Here is a 21,498-nt window from a genome sequence, read left to right as displayed (position 1 = left end):
GTCAAATGCAATGAAAGTGTCAAAATACTGTCGCATCTGTGTTTGTCGCTTCTATTTATTGTTAGTGAAATTACAATTTTTTATGCATTATAGTATGTGTAAACATACTTATCGATTCATAAACCAGTAAAGAAAACTTTGATGTTACGGTTATCTCTCTTATTTATCGACTAACCGTGCATTCTATCGTATTCAAAAGTCAAAAACATTATTCTCTTGACGATAAATATTATATCGCTTATTTACATTGCATCGTGAGGCTAATGACACAAGTAGTACACATAGATGTCGAGATTATGGAAAAAGGATATCTGCCTAGTTTCTAGTCTCGACAATGCCATGAATAAATGTATAATTGTGTTGTGGTGAAGTAAAGGTGTGATACTTAGGTACGGACATTAGGGTCAGAATGGAGACGGTTTGGGTTAAGCCGGAGCCTTCGTGGGAAGAGTACGAGCCCGCGCCAGAGTCAGGTGAGCTTGCACAGTCAAGTTTTAAATTTATAGGTACACACATGGTACTCAAAAATATTATTCCCATATTCTTAAGTCAATGAATAGGGAATATTACACAAAACTCTGCTACTACTACTACCACCATCCATCACAACCTGGGGGTCTACCGCGAAACAAGAAAATTGATATTTTGTTATCTAGCCTCTGTATCACTTGCATATTCGAGCGATAAAGAGGCAGATAACTAAATTTTGATTTTCGCGTTTAGGCCCTTATTAACAAACCGCCTTGATGCATCAATGTCATATTTTATTGTCTTTGAAAACTTGTCAAAAAACAGTTTTAGGCATAGTATGTATTTTTTTTTTTTTTTTTTTTAATTTATTTATTTCAAAAAATATACTTATGTTTAGGTATACAAAAGTTTCGCCAAACTGTAAACAGTTTGTTGGCGAATAGTGCGCTCTCAATTATTTTTATAAGTACTTTAGGCGTTATACCTACAGAGTACAGCACAAACTGTTATGTAACTTATGTAGTACTATTCTAAGTTTAACTTCGTACCTACTTCACCTCACGACAACATTGACCCTGAGCCTTATTATTATTATGATGTTACGTTTTATTATTGTACTAGGCCGTTCTCGTGAGGTGAAATATTCACCCAAGGTTAATGCAATATTGCAATAATACAAATGAACACTAATAAATCTATACATATATACTATGGATTTATATTATCTAAAAATATTGATTTTAATCTTCTTTTAAACATCTGTTTACTCTTACATTGATCGATTGAACTGTTTAGTTGGTTAAGAATCTTAGGTATTAAGTATTTACGAGTTCTTTGGCCTATAAGTTACTCTGTGGTTTACTAGCAAGCTTAGTGCTGCACTCTGGGCGGCAGAACATTGCAGTAATACCCCCTATTAAGAACTATGATGATGCATTCCTGTTATCCCTCAATAGGATCATAGGGCTCACAGAAGAATCCTCCATTTGTCACAATCTTGAGCGGCTACTTCCATTAAGAACTATGGGCCATCAAACCTGGGCCCTGACAAAAGCTACTACATCCCGGCTAGCATGCTGCCAGTGCGCCATGGAAAGGAGCATGATAGGTGTACATAAGACTGACCGACTACGAAACACCCTAATTAGGAATAGGACGAAAGTCCAAGACATTGCCACAAAAATTAAAAGACTCAAATGGAAGTGGGCTGGCCATATCAAAGGCCAAGAGAGGGAAAAAGAAAGGCAAAGAAACCTCTAATGAGATGGGACGATGACATCGCGCAGGTAGCTGGCCGCACCTGGAGCAGAGTGGCAACAGAGCGGAGAGAGTGGAGAAGGTTGGAGGAGGCCTTTGCCGAAGGGCAAGCAGGATAATGTGCAACTGTTCTTTGTTCTGTCAATAAAGGCTATTTTATTTATTTATGGGACATATTTTTCAGTAAGTTGTATGCACCCATATTTTGACACTTGGCTGTATTGATCAGTCAGTCTAAAAGTAGTAGTAGTAGCATAGAGAAATATAGTAAGAATAGAGTGCTCAGAGGTCTGGTGTCTTCAACTTTGCCCGTCATAAATGTCATAACTCACTCCAGGCTATCCTGGGAGCGATGTGAGAGGTGTCTGAAGTATATGAGAATTATGTCGTAAGTAGGTTATGGCTAAAGCTACATTTTGCCATTTTTATTTATAAACAATTTTGCTTGCATTTATAAATTTAAATTTATAAATGCAAGCAAACATGTAGGACTGGAGATGAATATAAATAAAACAAAAACCATGACAAACTCAAAAAAAATTGATATCATTGTAGACAACAAACCATTAGACTATGTTGAAAACTATATATACTTAGGAACGCAGATTGGTTTCAACAACAAGAACAATGAACTAGAAGTTGACAGAAGAATCAAAAATACATGGAACAAATATTGGTCTTATAAAGAAATATTTAAAAGTAGCATGCCAATAACTCTTAAAAGAAGGCTATGGACACGTGCCTCATCCCCAGCTTAACATATGCTTGCCAGACATGGAAATTCACTGAAAAAATAAAAAATAAAATAATTACTTGCCAGAGGGAAATGGAACGAAGCATGTTGAACATAAAAACCGGACAAGTGCGAGTCGGACTCGCCCACCGAGGGTTCCGTACTTTTGTTATGGCAGCAACAGAAATACATCATCTGTGAAAACTTCAACTGTCTAGCTATCACGGTTCGTGAGATACAGCCTGGTGACAGACGGACGGACGGACGGACGGACAGTGGAGTCTTAGTAATAGGGTCCCGTTTTACCGTTTGGGTACGGAACCTTAAAAAGATACAAAAGATAAGACATAGTAAAATAATATTTAAAATCAGTGCTGTGTAGCCGAAGGACGCCGGATGGGAGTGGAGAATCCTAGGTCTAAGTTGGACGACTGCAGGTAACGGTTCTAAGCTTACCTCTTGCGACAAGGGCAGCCCGGACCATCGCTAGCGGTCTACAACGGAGACCAACGGTTCAACCCACAACCCCAGGATTGCAAAGGTAACTTCGTCTTACACTATTTTGCACTTAATTTAATTCCATAGGTTAATTTTAGCATACAACAACTTTCTTGCTCAACCAGCCCCTTAACTTATTCCCATATCGTCCCCTCTTTACAGTCCACTCTTTCGCCAGTGAACAAAAAGCAACAATAAAAGCAATAGATGCTCTAGAACACGCTAGAAAGCTAAAATGGAGATGGGCTGGACATGTGGCTCGTCTTAAAGACCACAGATGGACAGCCATAGTCACGAACTGGAAAGGCCCAGACGTTAAGCGCCGAAAAGGCAAACCAAACATCCACTGGGAAGAAGACATGAAAAGAATGGCTGGTCCAAATTGGAAAAGAATAGCACAAGACCGTGGAAAATGGACGTCTTTGGAAGAGGCCTTCTCCTAACGGGTTCCTACAAATTAAATTAACAAAATTATATTAACAAACTTTATGTATAATGAAAGGAAATAAAAGGCTTTTTTTTTATTATTGAAGTGAAAACTTCTTTAGCGGCGCTGAGCACTTTTTGAGGTGGGGAAAAAATGATAAACTCGATACAGCGTAACGCGTAACGCGCAACGTAACGCTGACGTCATGTGTCACGGACAATGTTATTCACCAAAGAACTTTAGTCATAATGTATTATAATCAGGTCAATTATTTAAAACTGGACTTTTATATTTAGCAATAAATAAATTAAATATTAAATTAAGCATTAAATTATGTAACTAACAATATACTGTGGATCATGGTTATCTGAATAAAGAACTTTATTATTATTATTCTCTTTATTTATTTTTCGTCTTAAGTTAGGTTTGTTATAATATGAATATAAAAGTTAAATATAAAAACACTTACAAAACAATAAAAAATACATATAAACACATTATAAAAAATTTAACCTAGGGTGCCGCCGGCAGCGGGGCTTGGCCCAAGCTGCCGGTGGTCAGGGCCGCAGAGTGAGGAACCGACGTACCTACTATACGCGCCGTGTCCAAAATTACCGCCTTCTGCATCTGACCCTTGATCCAACCACCCAGCGAGAGTCTCTCTAGGTGTTGGTCGAGACTCTTTGCTATGAGACCGTTCGCTGACACGACTATCGTAACAATGATCGTCGAGTCAACATCCCACATGGCGGTAATCTCATGAGCTAAGCTAGGTACTTGCTGGACTTGTCCTTCTCGGCCTTCACGAGATTCTCATCATTATTATTATTCTCTTTATTTATTTCTTATCTAAAGTTAGGTTATTTATAATATGAATATAAAAGTAAAATATAAAAACACTTACAAAACAGTAAAAATTAATATAAGCACATTATAAAAAACCTAACCTAGGGTGCCGCCAGCAGCTGGGCAAGGCCCAAGCTACCGGTGGTCAGGGCTGCAGAGAGAGGAACCGGCGGACTATCCGCGCCGTGTCCAAGATCACCGCCTTCTGCATCTGACCCTTGATCCAACCACCTAGCGAGAGTCTCTCTAGGTGTTGGTCGAGACTCTTCGCTATTAGACCGTTTACTGAAACGACTATCGGGACAATGATCGTCGAATCAACATCCCACATGGCGGTTATCTCGTGAGCCAAGTCTAGGTACTTACTGGACTTGTCCTTCTCGGCTTTCACGAGATTCTCATCATGGGGGATGGTGATGTCAACGAGCACGGCCCGACGTTGCGATCGATTATTATATTAAGCAATAAAGCTCAATGTTCCAATCTTGTATGGGCTGAAATACGAGGATCTCACAGTTACATTCTCTAACTTTATATCACTCAAATATAATTCTATATCTTGATGAAATCGCTAATAAAAGTGAACTCTAGTACTGGTGAATAAAACTCAAAATATCATGACCAAATATTTAGATGCGAGGTCTGCAAGGTAACTTTACAATTTCTATTCGAATTTTAAACAATTAACGCTACAAATTTAAGCTTCAGCAAGGCCAGCAATTTCGGAACTAAAGTTTTTCAATAGAAAGGAGGATGGGTCAATTATACATAGTGCTGTAGACATTTTGGACTAGTCATTGAGTTTTCACTTCTGTCGGCACTCCCGGAGTGCAATCCGTTGTTTTTTTTATAAAAAATTGTATTTTGGTTATCCGACACAAGTAACAGTAGATTTATTTTCAGGACACTCCCCGGAAGAAACACAACCTTGGGCAGAAGTTCAGGCCACAAAGGAAATGGCGGTTAAAGTGAAACAAGAACCCCCGGAGGAGTATGCTGGTAAGTTGAATATAATGGTGAACTACCCTACTCATAGTGTTGTGTTCCTGCCGGTGAGTAAGGTTGCCAGCTCAACGTTACTAACAACTGTGAGGTGTTAGGGTCGGCAACGCGCATATAACTCTCTTATTTTAAATCGAAAAACACTTGACACTCAAGACACACCCCGGACACTGGCGGTCAAATGTATGAAACAAACGCGTTCCTACGCACACAGTCTAAGCTCGTGTGGGTGAACGCGTACCATGCTTGTGTGAGTGAGATAAGACGGGCTAGGGTTCCCGCCATTTTGTTGTCAAGTTCGATGACCTCAATTACTCAAAACTCATTGCGCGAATTAGGAAGAAATAAGAATCGTATTATGTTGTAAGGTGGGTATCTAAGGTCGATTTATACAATAGTTTCCTATTTTGAATCAGTATAAACGAAGTAACAAAATTTTTATAAGGAAATTCAGGCCACCAAAATATTACGTAAGTTGAAAACATGATTTTTTGTTCATATAGATATTGTGATGTTTTCAGTGTGATCTGATAGGTTTAGGTCTAAAACAGATAGGGTAAAAGAAATACTAAACATAAGTACCTATTGTAAGTTGGTATTCTACTAAAACATAAAACACTTTAAAAATAACTGGGTATGTACTTGCCTTAATTCATCCAATGGGAATCTGTAGAACTTTCTTTTAGTTTTGTCGTTTATAGAGCTTAAACAACCGTACACAGCACAACACACGCCCATTGCAAAAAGATTTGTAAATTTGTTTAATATTTTACGTGGCCTCCGCTCTGCGCACCGCGTCGTCGCGTCCTTGCCAGCCGGTAACTGAGAGGTAACCGAGAGCGGGTGGGCGGCACTTTCAACGGGAGGCAGGGAGTGTCCATACTGTACGTTAGTACTCTTTATTATACTGTGCTCAAGATGAAACATGTTGGGCGTTTTTCGACTTAAAATACGTGAGTGACCTGTTCTTAATATATTTAATATGTCTATTAATTAGTATAAATAACATAGTAAACTGATTTGATTTGATAGAGCATGACATGAGCATGAGGGCGCAGTCTCCAGGAGCAGGCACGAAGGATCCAGTGGTAGTGAAACAGGAGCCTCTAGAGGATGGTGGTGAGTTCAACATTAGTATAGGGCTTGGAGGATATAACCAAATGGCCGATTTTTGCGGAGGAGGGGTACGTCAAATGTATATGTGACGTCCGGTTTGGCCTAGTGGATAGCAGTGTTGGACGAAACGTTAATGCAATTGAATATTCTTGCTCATTAACCAGTGCAAATGTGTGTACAGTACATATTATAATGTGATCTTATTAAGCATGTATATGAGAAGGGCTCTAGAAAGCGACAAAATTTCACAATAGTTATTTATAAATTTTTTTTCGTTTTCAATAAAGGAGGTTCGAGAAAATTTTGTTAATTAATAATTGCCTAACTTGTTGAAAAAATAACTTTTAGATAAATTTCTACAAGTAGTACATTTGTTGACATGTTTTAAATACACCATAATTTTTAAAATTTTTCAATGAATATTTAATACCCTTAAAATTATATTTAATGTTACGTAATCGATTTTTCACGCCGCGCGCGTTTCTCGAAAATGAGGCGCGGAGGGCTGTGTTCAGTGTTGAATAAAAAGTATAAATAATGGAAATACAGATCTGCAAGTATGGAATGTTTGATTGGAAATATCCTCCTCTTTTATAATATTAATTTTGGTATCTTAAATATTAATACTTTTTGAGATATTAGGGAAATAAAAAATATCTACTTTTTCCCCCTTTTTTTTGTTTATAACTTTTGATATTTTTTGTGTGCTAATACACGCTTCGAATACATTTTTCTAGACATCATTACGAATCTAATGAGGTATCATACTTTTTTTTAGGAGTATTAGGTATCTCTATTTTTCACCGTTTTCCGTTTCTCGAACAGACTACATGGGTGTTATCTATGTGTATGTATATCATCGCCTAGCAGCCATAGTACAAGCTTTGCTTAGTTTGGGGCTAGGTTGATCTTTGTAAAATGTCCCCAGATAAAAAAAATATTAAGAACGGGTCACTCACGTATTTTAAATCGAAAAACGCTCGACACACAACATGAAACATGTCGAGCGTTTTTCGACTTAAAATACGTGAGTGACCTGTTCTTAATATATTTAATATGTCTTTTCATTAGTATAAATAACAAAGTAAACTGATTTGATTTGACAGAGCCTGACATGAGGGCGCAGTCTCCAACAGCAGGCACGAAGGATGCAGTGGTAGTGAAACAGGAGCCTCTAGGGGATGGTGGTGAGGTCAACATTAGCACAGTGTAAAAAGTAACAGTGGACCGACGCCTACTTAACACATTCAGTGCCGAAAACCCGATTATCGGGTATTTTATGATTTCATTCCCAGGCCGGACGACCCGATAGTCGGGATCGTGGTACGCTTTATATGACGAAATTGTTGTGGCCTGGCGCGGATATCACGCTTGCCTGGTTGGCAATGAATGTGTTAAAATAAATTAGAATTAGACGTTTTCGTGATTTCTTTTATTTATTTATTTCTTTAATCTTAATTGCACAAAGAAAATACAAATGTACAACAGGCGGCCTTAATGCTACAAGGCATTCTCTACCAGTCAACCTTCGGGTAAAGCAGATAACTTGTAGGCGGTGCAACATGTTGTTTTTTCTATCAAGCAAACTTTAACCTTTTAAGGTTTTCGTTGGAGTCTGCCCTTGCAAATATAGTCTAGTTTCCGTGCTTTTTTTTTTCATGGCATTACCTATGGACCGCGAGCCACAAACAGATTTCCATGACCAATCGCCTCCCGGGTGATAACTCGTATATTGGTTAACGGCTATGTATGATGATCCCTCATGGACGTCAGCTGGCGCTCCGTTGGTGGGTTGAGGAATGGTAGCCACAGAAACATGTAAAAATATAAAATAAATTTTGATACTTTGTCAGAAGATAGTTTAGATGTTATTATAAAAAAATAAAAAAGCGTCAGCCGGTTGTATCGCGATGGAAAGACCGTCAGCTACTTGCATAAACATGTAAAAAATAAGCGCTGTACCTTTTTATTATAGTAATAACTAAATCGTGAAACTTTGCATGTAGGATTTCATCAGGCATTTCAATAAACGCCTTACGGATTTGTGGACATAAATGGTAGGTGCGTATTTTTTACATGTTTATGCAAGTAGCTGACGGTCTTTCCACCGCAATACAACCGGCTGACTATTTTTTTAATTCATGATAGCATCTAAACTATCATCTGACGAAGTGGTAGGCGATGACTGACGATATTTGCTCCTGGCCCGCGGTCTACTAATAGTGAGAGTACATGGTACAGGTGTTTATAACTTGGATTATTGATGCAATTTAAAATGCTGATATTGTACAGTCTCCATCAGATATATCGGAGCTGCTGAGGTGCTCAAAAATATCTGTACACGCACTCTAACGCCTTGACAATAGAGGCGTGTTCAGATATTTGTGAGCGCCTTGGTCGCTCCGATATATCGGATGGAGACTGTATGCCAGTAAATATATACATAGTTTGTCAAAGGACTGTCTCATTTCAATCATAGACAGAGAGAATCATACTATCTTTGTCTTACACTAGTACTAGCACCCAAAATAAAAGGATGAGTATAGTTTTCCTGGTTCTTAGGGCTGATTTACGCTCGCATGCGATTTTAGTTACATTGCGGACTGTTGGTTACGGCCAATTCAACCGACCGATCAGAACCCGCAATGTAATGAAACTCGCATGCGAGTTCTCGCATCGTCTAAAAGAGCCCTTACTGACTGACAAATTGGTTTGACCAACTATAGTAACGCTCTTTGTTTACAGTGAGAATTAAAGTGGAGGTGGACATTGAGAGAGAGACAGAAATTAAAGAGGAACCGGATTACGCAGGTGCGAGCGAGAGCGTGCGAGCCCCGCAGGCAGATTTCGAAACGTCACAACTGATACGTAAGCTTATTTTCAGAACATTTGTGCCATATTCAACCAAAAGGGTACTCATTGTCGGTTGTCAATAAGGCGCTATTTCTATAAAATTTGAAATCAACCTTATCGACAATCGACAATGTGGTACCTTTTCGTGGAATATGTCACATTTACTTAGCAAATAGGCCACAAGGGCTTTAAAAATTACACGTCGAATTGTTTTACAAATGATAAAAATAATCATGAAAAATATTAAATTGTATATCAATTCAATCACTGACTTAATATTAGAAATAGACACACAGAGCGGAACAAAAATGTCAACAAAATGTGGATCAGAATGACATTAGCTGCAAATTTGCATTGATGATAAAAACGCTTACGTAAATTTTGAGTCAAGATAAATGTTTTGTACGGAAAAGAACTTACTGTCGTAAGCATTAAGTGTCAAATTTGTAAACATTATTACCAACACTGTTAAAACTTTAAGTCCGATGGCACTAAACGTAACTTCACCTTTGTATTTACGTCAAACAACGTCAAACGAGAATAATGAACGAATGGAGTCCCTTTGGTACATTTTAATAGGTATTACTGTACAGAAAAACCGAAGTAATAAATGAAACAAATTTAATTTGATCGGGAGTTCAAATAAAATTAATTCATGGTAACAACCCGTGTAAGTTATCATAAAATAAATTTATAAATTTATTATATTTTCCTTGAAATAAATTCAACTTATTAAATAACTGTGTATTTTAGATCTACATAATACTCTTCGCACTTTCGTTCTTTGCAATATAGTGCACGGGGACATTCAGGTCGCTACTGGTACTGATTGGTTATGGTCTTTATCAAAAAAATCCTGTGGTTGTCACTGTGTTCAGACAGGTTTAACATTTACAGTTAGTCGATGTAAGCCCTTATTGGTCGTGTATATGTCGGTAACAGGGAAATGCGCCGAACACACAAGTGCCGTTTTGCCTTGTTTAAAACTGCATCACCCCTATCTCTTGCTAATAGCAGTCCACTCTGCACGTCGCATAGGTTTTCTTGGAAATCTTGAATTTAAACATAATATTATATCTTACGAATTCCATATAAAAATAAAAAAGTATTGGCCTCACATCGACTCATTAGATTTTTGTTCCTTCACATCCCTTCTTTGGTACTAACAAAATAATTTATTCAAAATCATGAAATTACCACCAGATTACATAAATTATGTAATGCTATCCAAAGAACTAACTGAAAGAAATACATTCCATGCTTTTTCCTCGTTTTATCATTGTTGTTTTTGCATATTTTTACGACCATTTTACGACATTGTTGACAACTTCACATTTGAGCGGTCCATACAAGACTAAACGAAAAAGTAACGCGTGATCTGTTTTAACGTTACTTTTGCGGCTGATTGGGTATCCAGTTCTTATTCTATATCAATGAATTCAATGAAATATTATGTATTAGATATGAGTCGCTTAACTTCAAACTCGGGTAAATCCATCTGTCAGATTATACGATTTTGGTATTAAGAAAAGGTAATAAGGTAGATATTTACTGAAAGGGTCGAATGGATTTACCCGAGTTTGAAGTTAAGCGACACATATTTGACCTATGTATCTTCTTATAACGTTATTCATAAACGGGTTACTGGCTAAATTACATAGCTATGAATCGTTTGTCTTTATCTGTCATTTTGACTTATGTAGAAAGGAATAAAACCTAAAAGGATATTTGACTACTAGTCAAATCAGTTTCTTTTTCGAACTGTCAAAACGATTTTGCGACTATGGAATTTATATGAAACACTAGCTTGTGACGTCACGATCAAATTACCTACTCTTCATAGTTTTATACGGGTTTTAAAATAGACATCGTGTCTAAAAATAACTGTCTACGTTTCTCTATTAACCTTCTGGTGCTTTATTTCTTACATGGTGTAAAATAATTTATTTTAATTTAAATAATTTAATTTAATTAAATTATTTAAATTAACCTTCTGGTGCTTTATTTCTTACATGGTGTAAAATAATTTATTTTAAATACAGTCAAATACCCTATTTAATTAAATCAGGGCCGTCAAGTTTTATGAATATAAGGGGGTATATAATTCATATTTATTCTGAGACTTAGTCATACTAAGTAAATACGACCTAACTGTTGTGTATTGTTTCAGAAGAAGGGCCCTCTCGGCGCGCGGCCCACTCCGTCGCAGAACTTACCGAAAGGAAGGAGGTCTCCTGCGACATATGCTCAAAAACATTCAAGCAAGCAAGCAAGTTAAAAGACCACTTGAGAATACACACCGGTGAAAAACCTTACAATTGCGCAATTTGCGAAAAACGGTTCAGACAATTAAGTCATCTAAGAAGACATTCTCGTATTCACACTGGCGAGAAGCCTCACGCGTGCGACGTGTGCAAACAAGAGTTTACAGAGTTGGCTAATTTGAGGACGCATCAACGAATCCACACTGGGGAAAAACCTTATGCATGCAAAATGTGTAGCAAAGAATTTGCTGGATTAAGCTGTTTGAAGCGCCATGAAAGAACACACACTGGTGAAAGGCCGTATTCTTGCAAGATTTGTGGCAAAGAGTTCACGCAGTCAAGTACGTTAAAGCTGCATCTGAGGACACACACTGGAGAAAAACCTTATCAATGCGCAACGTGTCAAAAATATTTCAGCGGAATGGACAATTTGAGGAAACACGAGCGTATTCATTTAGGTCTAAAGCGATTTTCATGCGATTTATGTAAAAAAACCTTTACCGGTTTAAGTACTTTAAAGAGGCATATAAGAGTGCACACTGGGGAGAAGCCGTATGTGTGTGATGTGTGTAAAAAAGCGTTTTCAGGATTGGACAGTCTTATAAGGCACACTCGTATACACACAGGGGAACAGCCATACTCATGCGACACGTGTCAAAGAAGGTTCAGGCAATTAAGTAATTTGAATAAACATATAAAAACGCATATAGAGCAAAAGTTTTATCATTGTGGGATGTGTACGAAGAAGTTTAGAGAATTGTGCACTTTGGAGAAACATGAAAGGAAGCATCACAGTGGGGAGCCTAGCACAGTTTCGGTCGCGGGAGTGGATATTGAATGCCCTACTTGACTGTGTGTGTCAGTGTCTTGAACATAACTATGCATTGTTCTAGAATAAATGGAAATTGTCGTCGAACCGTGGCAGGCAACTGACAATACAATACAAATACTGTTTATTGCACACCTCAATAAAAGAAAACAATACAAAAGAAAACAGAAATACAAGCAGAGGTAAACAACAGGCGGTCTTATCGCTAAAAAGCGATCTCTTCCACACAACCTTAGGATAACGGAAATTAATAAATTTACATATGTCAGTAGGTATACATGCATACATATGTCAGTAGGTATACATGTGTCAATATAGCAAAGCAAAAGTTGTCACCCCTGTGGACAGTAGCTATGGTGTACAAATGTGGTCACTCACCGAGGCGCAAAAGACCAAATTGAAGGTTTGCCAAAGGGCTATGGACCGCAGCATGCTAGGAGTAAAACAGGTTGGTCAAATTCACAACTCTATCGCTCAAAAACGCGCTTTACTGATGTTGGAGCTAAGACCGCCAAGCTGAAATGGGACTGGGCCGGCCATGTCTGCCGCATGCACCCACAGAAGTGGGCCAAAATAGCCACTGCCTGGGTGGGCTAGTAGAGAATGCCTCATGGCATTAAGTTCGCCTTTTGTACATTAAGTATTAATAAATTAATAAATAAAATAGCCTCGTTGTGGGTGCTGCAAGATGGGCGAGATTGCAGGCCCAGGCGGAGATGGAGGGATGACCTGGACGTATATCTCAACGGCTGTCAGGAGATTGCTAAAAACCGAGACAGATGAAGATCCGAGGGGGGAGGCCATATAGGCTTGTAATAATAACCTAAATCTTTATTTGAATTACTCTGTATTTGGAGGAAACACCGTATATTAACTAAAATAAATAATTTTTAAATTACCCTATCACCGCATGTTGTGTTTAAATGTATTCATACTTATGCTATTATTTTTTATTAAAATAATTATCTTCGTGTTAATTGATATTTATTGTTTTATTATACACTGCAGCTGAAAAATTTAGCATAAATTGTGTTGCTTAACTTCAAACTCGGGTAAATCCATTCGGCCCTCGGCTAATATCTACCCTAAGATAATAACCTTTTCTTAATACCAAAATCGCATAATGTGACAGATGGATTTACCCGAGATTGAAGTTAAACGACTCAGTTATAACAGATGTAAATAAAAACTTGCTTCACTAGATTTTTATTTCAAGGTAGAATATTATTACTGCTAAATATCTAATGTTTCTAATAAATAATTTATAAATATTCAGTACACGTAACATCAAACTACCTTTTCGTTTCTACCTGTTCTGTATTATGGATTTTTTCATGCCTCCTCAAATGGCAGGAATCTGCGAAATCCTGCTGACATATTTCGCACGAATATGGTCTCTCACCAGTGTGTACTCTTTCATGTTTCTTCATATTACTAAATACCCTAAAGTTCTTATTACATGTGCCACAGTTGTATGGCTTTTCACCAGTGTGTGTTCTTATATGATTTTTTAAACTGCTCGAGGCTCTGAACATTCTTTTGCAATATCCACATTGGAACGGCTTCTCCCCAGTATGAATCTGTTCATGTTTCTTTAAATTACATAAATCTCTGAACTTTAAATGACATATGCCGCAAACATGCGGTCTTTCTTCGGTATGAGTACGTTTATGTCTTCTTAAGTATACTTGTTGTGTAAATTCCTTTTTACATACATCGCACTCGTAAGGCTTTTCCCCGGTGTGTATTCGTGAATGTTCCTCCAAATTCCGCAAATGTATAAACTTTTTTTCGCAAACACTGCAGGATAGTTTCTCCCTGTGACATCGTTTATGTTTCTGCAAAGAGCTTAATGAAGGAAACAGCATCTCGCACATATCGCAGTTGTATGCTTTCTCTCCATTATGAATCCGTTCATGCGCTACTAAAGTGCCCATATGCGCGAATTCCATTTGGCAAATTTCACAAAAATACGGTCTAACGCCCGCGTGCATCCGCTCATGTTTCTTCAAAGAGCTTCCAGTATTAAAGCGCTTTTTGCATATATTGCAACCGTATGGGTTTTTCTCAGGGTGGATTCGCTCGTGTTTCGTTAAATACCTCGACGTTGCGAACTGCGCTTGGCAGATTTGGCACACGAAATGTTTCTCGGCGGAATGTATTTGCATATGCTCTTTTAATTTGCTTGGATGCTTGAAAACCTTCGCGCATATTTCGCAGGCGTATGATTTGGCCCCAGTGTGATGTAAAGGGTCCTGTTCGACATGCAGGTTGTGACTGCGACGTAGATGACGGATAAGACTACGTCTGTGTCTGAACAAGGCTTCGCACGTGTCACACTCGTAAGTAGTTTTCTCATCGTTTATTTGTTCTTCGGACCGCATATCATCTGTAATAATACAAAGAAGTGACATCATCTGTGTCTAGTGCCTGTGGCAAAGAAACCGAGATTCTAGTGTGATAACTTAAAGTGCTTAGAAAACGTTGTACATTTCTTTTGAGAATAAAGCCAGCGATAGACTTGGCGACAAATGTCCCAGTCCCACGACACGTCCAGCGACGTCTACAAAAACCAAAAGATCAACACATTGACATACTCGTACATGTATTTAAGGACAGGCCTTACGGGCAATAGGAATGGGGCCAGTACAGCGGTGTCACACACGAATTCGAGCCAATCGTGCAGTCTATCGCCACAACGCGACTGGTGGATGAGTTCGCATCACGCGCGCGATTGGTCTCAACTATAGTCTATATCTTTAGGTATTTAAAAAAGAGTAAACAAAATCTACCCTTAAACGGCTTCTTAAGCTAGTTGAGGGTAGATGAAAACATAGCATGATCAAATAATGTAGGTTAAAGTCAGGTCGTTCAGTGATAGATACAGGTGGTTTTGTATTTCGTTGGTTAATCAATAAATGTTATAACTACCCGAAAATGTACAAATTATTTGTTTACTTTTATTTAAGTACCTAAAGATACAGAGTATAGTTGCGTTATACTGCACGATTGGCTCGAATTCGTGAGTGACACCGCTGAACTAGCACCATTCTTAGTGCCCGTAAACCCCGTCCTTATAATATAGATATATGTCAATGGATCAACATCATTTGACGTGAGAGGTATAGTGAGAGGTATAATGAGAAGGGTCTTGCGGGCTTAGGTCGCGTCTTGCGACCTAAGCCCTCCTATTTACACATACACCCCAACTCGACTGGACAACTCCATTGCGCACCGTGTGACCGCATCTTCAAGACAAAGTTTGGTTTTGCGAGCCACATTAGGGCATTTCATAATCCGGATAAGAATTGTTGATGGAGTCGCCATTGCCGGATACGGCAAGGAAGGAAGAGAGAGTGAATGAGAAGGGTAACTTACCACGAGGCTGAACCCCCCTCTCTCCCCCCACCCCGATTGCCTCCGGGTCCTCAAACTCTATGTTCACTTCTTGAGGCTCCTGTTTCACCACAAGCTCCAGCTCCATGTCAATAGTCTGCGTGGTCTCTGCTGCTGGGGCTGTAGCTTCAATGTGCCCTGTTAAGAAGTAAACAAGTATATAAGTGCTTTAAACTCTCGCGTTTTGTACACATATTTAATTACACAATCGGGTCTACCGCGATACAACAAACAACCGCGGGAACAATGAAATTATATAGCGGTAGACCCATTAATGCAATTAAATAAGTATATAAGTGGTTTGACGACCGGTCTGGCCTAGCGGTTAGTGACCCTGCCTGCGAAGCCGATGGTCCTGGGTTCGAATCCCGGTAAGGGCATTTATTTGTGTGATGTGCACAGATTCATTCCCGAGTCATGGATGTTTTCTATGTATTTATTTGTATATTATATATTTCGTTGTCTGAGTACCCACAACACAAGCCTTCTTGAGCTTACCGTGGGACTTTGACAATTTGTGTAAGATTGTCCCTATAATATTTATATTTATATATAGGGTGGCTAAAAAATAACTGCATTCCCGTTGCCAGGGAGGTTTTGGGATTATACTGAGCAACTTTTACTATGGCACCAAACCCGCAATCGCGAAAAAAAAATTGCCTGTTTCATACATTTAGGCTTGTCCATTTTCTATGGGAGGGTTAATTTTCTTTTCGTGATTTCAGTGGTCCCATAGTAAAAGTTGCTAATCCCAAAACCTCCCTGGCAACGGGAATGCAGTTATTTTTTAGCCATCCTGTATAATAGTACAGTCACCACACGGCATTGTTATGCCATTTAGGGTTCTTGCTAAATTGGAAATTCTATATTGTAAGTATTGAACAACCAATTCAGTTAGGACACTAAATGGCGCAACAATCGCGGACCGTGATGGTACATTAGGATGCAAGTGTGAAAAGTAGGAACCGCAAAGAAGTGCGGTAAGAAAAGTGAGGTAGGTAGGTTCTCCATACAAGAATACCGGTATTAACGAGGTGCATGCAGTCGTTTTTATATTCCTTCAACAGTAAAATAAAAGCTAATACTTCGTTTTTTTTTGTACTAGAGAGAAGGTAAGCAATCTTGATGAGTCTTTATTAAAAACCCTTTTAAAAAATAAGTCACATCAAATATGTAACAATTATAAATCATATATTATCAATTTATCATTTAGGATCACATCAGGTATGTCAGGATTGTAGCAAGTGGAAATCTCTGGTCTCTGCCTACCCCTTCGGAAAATATGCGTGATAAATAATAAACTGATTTTTAAAAAGCGTTTTTTATAAAGACTGTTTGAGATTGTTTACCTATTTAGGGTTCTGTACCCAAAGGGTAAAAACGGGACCCTGTTACTAAGACTCCGCTGTCCGTCTGTCTGTCACCAGGCTGTATCTCATGAACCGTGATAGCTAGACAGTTGAAATCTTCACAGATGATGTATTTCTGTTGCCGCTATAACAACAAATACTAAACACTACAGAACCCTTGGTGGGCGAGTCTGACTCGCACTTGTTTTCAAATGCTAAAAATACAATCTCATACATTGCTCAAGAGCCGGACAAGGTAAAGGTGATTTACCACCACAATATATCATTGTGTTGCATGCAACTACCAAAAGCGCATTGTGATCTTATACTTTATACCAAGCGCTTAAGAGCTTGTTACACCTTCCTGAATTTAGCAACTGACTAGAGCGACAACTAGCCTTACGGGCAATAAGAATGGTGCATGAATGGGGCCAGTACAACGGTGTGACACCGCTACAACGCGATTGGTTGATGAGTTCGCATCACGCGCGCGTTGCGTTAGACTGCACGATTGGCTCGAATTCGTGAGTTGTCACCGCTGAACTAGTACCATTTTTCTTAGTCCAGTCCTTAGAGATCTACGTCAACGGACACCGCAATATGTGAGTCACGATAGGATATATCTCTTATCGTGTCCCACGTATTGCGGCGTCCCTTTTGTCAGTTACTAGATTTAGAGAGGTATTATAAGCTCTTAACAGGAAGGATAGATACCAGATATTTGGACTGACTGCTCACCTGCAGGCTTTGCCGTTGACCCGTCCTCACACCAAGGTTCTATTTTCACGAACACTGATTCCATCTTGAAACACTAATGTTCTATCAAATGTATCGAAAATACATAAATATTAACTTAATATGTAACTATAGAATAGGTAGTTAAATCACGGAACAAGTAATGTACAATAAATAAACAGTAATAAACGTAAGAATACAAAACAAGCTACGCTTGACAGCTGACAGCAGTGTTGCCAGGGCTCTGGAGTCATAAGTTACGTTTCGTTTCCCTAAAAGTCACGTTTTTGCTGCTCAAGTCACATTTTTATATTATTGTATTGTATGGGTAGGTAAATCGATTTTGTTAGAAGAAATTCAGAAAATAATATATTTCACAAAAAATCTACTAACCTTATATGATTTTTCCTCAAAAGGAATAAACGGAACCCTTGTAGGATCACTCGTGCTTCTGTTTGTCTGTCTGTCCGTCCGTCTGTCACAGCCTATTTTCACGGAAACTACTGGACCAATTAAGTTGAAATTTGGTACACATATGTAAATTAGTGACCCAAAAACGGACATGTAAGTCATGTAACGTAAGTAAACAAATGAATTTTAAGCATAATGGCTACTTTTGGGGGGTCAATGAGAAAAATAAAATATTAAGATTTTCAATAACCCAAGGAAATTAGAAAAATCTGCGGAAATAATTCGTGTAGTTTTGAAAATTGGTACAGGTATACCTTGTGGTGTCCAGAGAAACATACTTAAAGTCCTCGAGGGTAGGGAGTGTGCTGAGGGTGCGGGGAGGGTTAAAGGTACCTTTTTTCATATCTTTGCTCATATCTCGAATATATGTACAAATAGCATTATAATTACTTCAGACAAAATTTTATCATACAATTTCCTACAAATTTGGTTATGTTTATTTTAACTCTACGATCAATACTTTATAGCCTAAGCAAATTAGAAAAATATGCGGAAATAATTCGTGTAGTTTTGAAAATTGGTACAGGTATACCTTGTGGTGTCCAGATAAACATACTAAAAGTCCTCGAGGGTAGGGGGTGTGCTGGGGGTGTAGAGGGGGGTTGAAGGTACCTTTTTTCATATTTGTGCTCAAATCTCGAATATCTGTATTAATAGCATTATAATTACTTCGGACAAAAGTTTTAACATAAAATTTACTACAAATTTGGTTATGTTTATTTTTACTCTACAATCAATACTTTAGGAGCTACAGGCTGTTAAAGTTAAATAAGTGATAAAAATAGACGATTTAAGAAAACGTCGTTTTTTTCGTAATTGTTCATCATAAATAAAAAATTTAGTTTGGAGTAGGCAAGCTAAGTGACCTGCTGATAAAATATAAAAAAAACCGGCCAAGAGCATGTCGGGCCATGCTCAGTGTAGGGTTCCGTAGTTACCCGTCTGTCAAAATAGACTATTCGCAAAAACTCAAAAACAGCTGTACCGATTAGGTTCGCTATTTTTCCTTGAAAGTCTTTACTAAGCTATGTTTTTATGATTTTTTTCATATTTTTTGGACCCATGGTTCAAAAGTTAGAGGAACTAAAGGGGAAAACACAACTTTTTTTCTATCAAATCGATTATTTCCGAAAATATTAAGTTTATCAAAAAATGGTTCTTGAAGACCAGTATTCGTTTTAAAAGACCTATCTAACGACATCCCACACTATAGGGTGGAAGCGAAAAAAAAATCATCCCCACTTTAATGTAGGGCAGCCACCATAAAAAAATATTTTTTTCTAGTTTGTATTATTAAATTTGGCATGAATATATAAATTTGTTACACTGACAAAGTCGTAAAATATAAACTAGAAAAAATATTTTTTGAGGGTGACTCCCCTACATTAAGTGGGGATGAATTTTTTTTTCGCTTTAACCCTATAGTGTGGGGTGTCTTGGATAGGTCTTTTAAAATGAATAAGGGTCTTTAAGGACCATTTTTGATCAAATTAATATTTTCGGAAATAATCGATCTGAAAGAAAAAAGTTGTGTTTTCCACTTTAGTTCCCCTAGCATTTTAACCATGGGTCCAAAAAATATTAAAAAATCGTGAAAGTAAAACTTAGTAAAGACTTTCAAGGAAAAATATAGCGAACCTAATCGGTTTAGCAGTTTTTGAGTTTTTGCAAATAGTCTATTTTGACGGACGGGTAACTACGGAACCCTACAACACTGAGCATTGCCCGACATGCTCTTGGCCGGTTTTTTTTTATATTATATCAGCAGGTTGCTTAGCTTGCTTATCCTAAACTTTTTTTTTATGATGAACAATTACGAAAAAACGACGTTTTCTTAAACCGTCTATTTTTTATCTCTTATTTAACTTTAACAGCCTGTAGCTCCTAAAGTATTGATCGCAGAGTAAAAATGAACATAACCAAATTTGTAGAAAATTTTATGATAAAACTTTTGTCCGAAGTAATTATAATGCTATTCGTACAGATATTCGAGATATGAGGCTAAAAGAAATGAATCATACACTAAAAAAAATAACTACTACTATCAAACTAAATGACACCGTCATGTCAAGGTAACAAGTCTCATCTTGCCACAACTATTATAATAAACATGATGGTGGATGTAACGTCAAGGTGTCAGTGCAAGTGTCAACTTGGGTGCGTTCACCGCGTTCCTAAATAATACAAATTGCAGAACTAAACTTGTCCAAAATTCGACTGGCTTAAAAAGTCACAAAAATTGCCTCAAGATCGTAAGTCACGCACATGTCACACGAGAAGGCGAAAACTCACGAAAAATGTTACTTTTGTGACCATCTGGCAACACTGGCTGACAGTGACAGGTGAAAAAGGCGTGATGTTTTCAATGTAGCCATCTTAGAATGACAGAAACTACTATAGTGCGACATAAAATACTAGAAATTAAATAAAATGGAACTAAAATTTTTAAATATTAAATTGTCGCCAAATGTGACAGTTACGTAGGAAGTGGCGCCCTCAATTATTTTCTTCAATTACTTGTCGGACTATACTAATAGCCGTAACAGACTACCGCACCGTATCGCGACGGTGGCGCGCCGCACCCATAAGTGAGAGCTTAGAGAATATAACCAAACGGAGTGGCTATTAACAGGCGTTCCCCTCTGTCGAAAATAGGCGGCCAATGGTCAACCACATGTCAACCACATGTATGGACTGACGTTTATCTGACATGACGTACCTATACATTTGATGTGACCCTCCCCCGCAAAAAACGGCAGACTATTTTGTACCGAAAATTATAGACATGGCGTCTCCGTTGGTTATATTCTCTAAGAGTGAGAGCGAGAAAGAGAAAGAGATATATCTCTTATGGCTATAAGGCTGGCTATACATGTCATATCAGTGTTGTTACTGTTAGGGCCGTCTTAAACTATGCTGGGGCCCCTGAGCACATAAGAATTTGGGGCCCTTTTGGAAAGTTAAGAAAGCTAATTAAACTAACATTTTTCTACTATAATCTTCTATTTATTATGGGTAATCAAATAATATACTGTTACTGTCTGTCCTTCCGGCTGGGCACGGGCCCCGTGTGCCCTTATGGTAAATACGGTACTGGTTTCTGTCCAATGTTGGGGTTGCCGTGTACAGTATTCATTTTTTATGTGAAAATGAGCACGCCAGAAAACAAAAACATAATCGAAGAGTGATTTTGGTTTAAATGATACGAGTTCAAGAACTTAAATATATAATTTCTACAAAACTCAATAAGA

At 38.0% G+C, this 21,498-nt stretch overlaps 2 protein-coding genes across 2 annotated transcripts; one reads left to right on the top strand and one right to left on the bottom strand.

The window, feature by feature from the left end:
* The first annotated feature begins 332 nt into the window (after positions 1 to 332).
* Positions 333 to 13,180, top strand: LOC134803675 (zinc finger protein 501-like). The gene is made up of 5 exons (XM_063776466.1): positions 333 to 473; positions 5,136 to 5,231; positions 7,457 to 7,537; positions 9,096 to 9,218; positions 11,374 to 13,180. The coding sequence occupies exons 1-5, from the start codon at positions 410 to 412 to the stop codon at positions 12,315 to 12,317; spliced, it is 1,308 nt and encodes a 435-aa protein (XP_063632536.1). The 5' UTR covers positions 333 to 409; the 3' UTR covers positions 12,318 to 13,180.
* Positions 13,181 to 13,463: 283 nt separating this feature from the next.
* On the bottom strand, positions 13,464 to 14,705 carry LOC134803891 (zinc finger protein 271-like). The gene has a single exon (XM_063776714.1). It carries the CDS (start codon positions 14,678 to 14,680, stop codon positions 13,589 to 13,591), a length of 1,092 nt encoding a protein of 363 aa, XP_063632784.1. The 5' UTR covers positions 14,681 to 14,705; the 3' UTR covers positions 13,464 to 13,588.
* Between the last annotated feature and the right edge of the window lie 6,793 nt (positions 14,706 to 21,498).

This window comes from Cydia splendana, chromosome 27 (genome assembly GCF_910591565.1).
Source record: "Cydia splendana chromosome 27, ilCydSple1.2, whole genome shotgun sequence".
Taxonomy (NCBI): domain Eukaryota; kingdom Metazoa; phylum Arthropoda; class Insecta; order Lepidoptera; family Tortricidae; genus Cydia; species Cydia splendana.
Note: the sequence above shows the minus strand (reverse complement) of the source record. Positions and strands in the feature narration are given on the sequence as shown.

Coding starts and splice junctions, on each gene's coding strand:
- LOC134803675 (XM_063776466.1), top strand. CDS start 410: ATGGAGACGGTTTGGGTTAAGCCGGAGCCTTCGTGGGAAGAGTACGAG. Junction 5,232..7,456: donor ACCCCCGGAGGAGTATGCTG/GTAAGTTGAATA, acceptor TTGATTTGACAG/AGCCTGACATGAGGGCGCAG. Junction 9,219..11,373: donor CGAAACGTCACAACTGATAC/GTAAGCTTATTT, acceptor GTATTGTTTCAG/AAGAAGGGCCCTCTCGGCGC.
- LOC134803891 (XM_063776714.1), bottom strand. CDS start 14,680: ATGCGGTCCGAAGAACAAATAAACGATGAGAAAACTACTTACGAGTGT.